General features: G+C 67.5%; 1 protein-coding gene across 1 annotated transcript; it reads right to left on the bottom strand.

Annotated features, from left to right (window-relative positions):
* Positions 1 to 445: 445 nt before the first annotated feature.
* FOXB2 (forkhead box B2) lies at positions 446 to 1,687 on the bottom strand. Its single transcript, XM_045841015.1, has one exon. The coding sequence runs from the start codon at positions 1,685 to 1,687 to the stop codon at positions 446 to 448; it is 1,242 nt and encodes a 413-aa protein (XP_045696971.1).
* Positions 1,688 to 2,481: the final 794 nt, after the last annotated feature.

Genomic DNA, 2,481 nt, shown 5'->3' with positions numbered 1-2,481 from the left:
ACTTGGTGGCCGAGATCTGTTGCAGTGTCACTCTCGTGCGTTTCTCCCCGGTGTTTGAATACGACAGCTTCCGGTCCCAGGAATAAGAGTTGAAACACATTTCCAATTTGCCTGCTAATGAGGCTTCCCCAAACTCCTTCGTTCCCTCTCCCCCCATAACTTATTGATTTATAATATTAATTACAATAGAAACTCTTACCTGAAAGTTGACTTTCATTAATCTGATTGTACAACACAGTATAAACACAGACACCAGAAGTGTTATATTTATTCAGACAACTGGAGCATCCACTTGCGGGTTTGTTTGTCTGTTTAAATACCTGCCTAGCAAAGGCTGGGGCTCAGGCCGGCCGGGTCAGGGCCGGGTCAGGGCGCTGTCTCCCCGTCCCGAGGTCTGGGGACCAGACATCTCTCCGCATTCCTCTCTCCCCGCCCCCTGGGAGCCTTAGGAGTGCACCAGCACCGAGTGCAGCGAGCCGCCCTTGCTGTCGGCCGCGCTCGCGGCGCTGGGCTCCCGCAGGGAGGCGACGGGCGAGGCGGAGGCCGTCGGGCACAGGGCGGACGACGCCGGCGGCTGCTGTGCGGCCGCGGGTACCGGGAGAGCCGGCGGCAGCGCGGCTACGGGCGGCAGCGCGGGAGTCGGCTTGATGGGCACCGGCACCGCGGGCAGGCCCTGGCTCGCCGAGTGGCACAGGGCCTTGACCGGCACCCCAAAGGCCCCGTAATCCGGGCCCACGGGCACCCCTGCGGCGGCGGCGGCCGCGGCGGCCGCGGCCACCGAGTCCACGACCCCGACGTGTGGCCACACGGAGCCGACGACGTTGCCGAGCTGGCCCGGCACCGGATAACCCAGGTGGTGCATGACCGAGGCCAAGGGCAGCCCGCCGGCCTGCAGCACGCCCTTGTAGTCACGGCCGATGATGTTCTCGATGGCGAACGGGTGCTTGAAGCCCGACGTGGACGCCGCGGCGGCGGGGCCCAGCCCGTAGGGCGGGAGCTGCGACAAGCGCCCCACGCTGCCCACCGCGGCTGCAGCCACGGCCGCCGCGGCCGCCACAGCCGCCGCCTCCTGCATCTTGCCGGGGTGAGCCGGCTGCTGCGGCTGCTGGGCGGGCGGCTGCGGGGGCTGCGACGGGAGGTGCGGCGGCGGCTGCTGGTGGAAATAATGCACCACGTGCGGCGGGGGCGGGGGCGGCTGCGGCGGGGGGTGATGGTGGTGGTGGTGCGCTGCAGCGTGGTGGTGGTGGTGGTGGTGCGCGGGGTGCGGGTGGTGGGGGTGCAGGTGCCCTCCGGGCCCCGCGCCTGGCGACCCCTTGGCGCTCCCAGCGTGCAGGTGAGTGTGGTCCGCGCGCAGCACCTTGAAGCGCTTTCGGCGCCTCAGGAAGCTGCCGTTCTCGAACATGTCGCCGCAGTCAGGGTGCAGCGCCCAGAAGCTGCCCTTGCCCGGCTGGTCGGGCCTCCGCGGGATCTTGATGAAGCAGTCGTTGAAGGAGAGGTTGTGGCGCAGGCTGTTCTGCCAGCGCTGCGTGTGCTCGCGGTAGTAGGGGAAGCGCTCCATGATGAACTTGTAGATGTCGCTCAGCGGCAGCATCTTCTCGGCCGAGTGCTGGATGGCCATGGCGGTCAGCGAGATGTATGAGTAGGGCGGCTTCTGGTCGCTGTACGAACTCTTCCCCGGCCGCGGCATCGCCCCTGGCGCCTCCACCGCCCTGTGGCTCCGCAGCCCTCTCCAGAGGCCTGGTAGTCTCCGCTAATCCCCACTGCGCCCGCCCGGCCGCGCCACTCGTCCCGGTCTTCCCCTAGACGCTCCTGCCGTTGGTCTCCCGCCTGCTCTCAGCTGCTTGGGGTCTCTGCGATTGGCCTTTCGGGCCGATTTTGCTCTCCGCTCACAACTTCTGGCCCCGACGGTCGCCGACGGGCGAGCACAGTAGCGGGCGGGGCGCGCCAGCTTCCCCGCCACCCTCGCGGCGCCTTCCCGCGGGTGGCCGGAGACAGAGCGCTGGAGCTGGCGTTGGAAGAGTGGGGAGGCGCCGTGCTCCCTTCCGGGCTCCTCCTTGCTTTTTCTCGGTCCGAGGGAGGCGCAGGCCAAGCCGGCTGGGAGGAACAGCTGGGCAGTCAGAATTCTGGCCCTTTAAATCCAAATTGGCACTCGCTGTCCTGGAGGCCGGGGTCGGCGACACCTACCCGCCCGGGGAGCTGCCCCCAGACCCAGCGCTTAGTTTGCTGAGGAGTTCTATTTTCCCGGAGGGGAGAGGCGAGGTAAGGAGAAGGGAGCCCGCTTCTAGCAGTCTGCGTGTCCCTTTTCTCCGGAGGCTGGCGGTGGAGCCGGGGACTGAGCTGTAGACGGTCGCTGGAGGGGAAAAGTTTGGCGGTTTCCGCAGCCGCGGCGCCTGCAGGCTCTGAGCAGGGGCGGGGCGCAGGCGCGCGCCGCGGGCCTGAGGGGCGTTTGGAGCCCCGAGAGGATGACAGCGCGGCGGAGGC

The sequence above is a fragment of the Phyllostomus hastatus genome, unplaced genomic scaffold, assembly GCF_019186645.2.
Source record: "Phyllostomus hastatus isolate PE091 unplaced genomic scaffold, TTU_PhHast_1.1 phas_contig_34, whole genome shotgun sequence".
NCBI lineage: Eukaryota > Metazoa > Chordata > Mammalia > Chiroptera > Phyllostomidae > Phyllostomus > Phyllostomus hastatus.
Note: the sequence above shows the minus strand (reverse complement) of the source record. Positions and strands in the feature narration are given on the sequence as shown.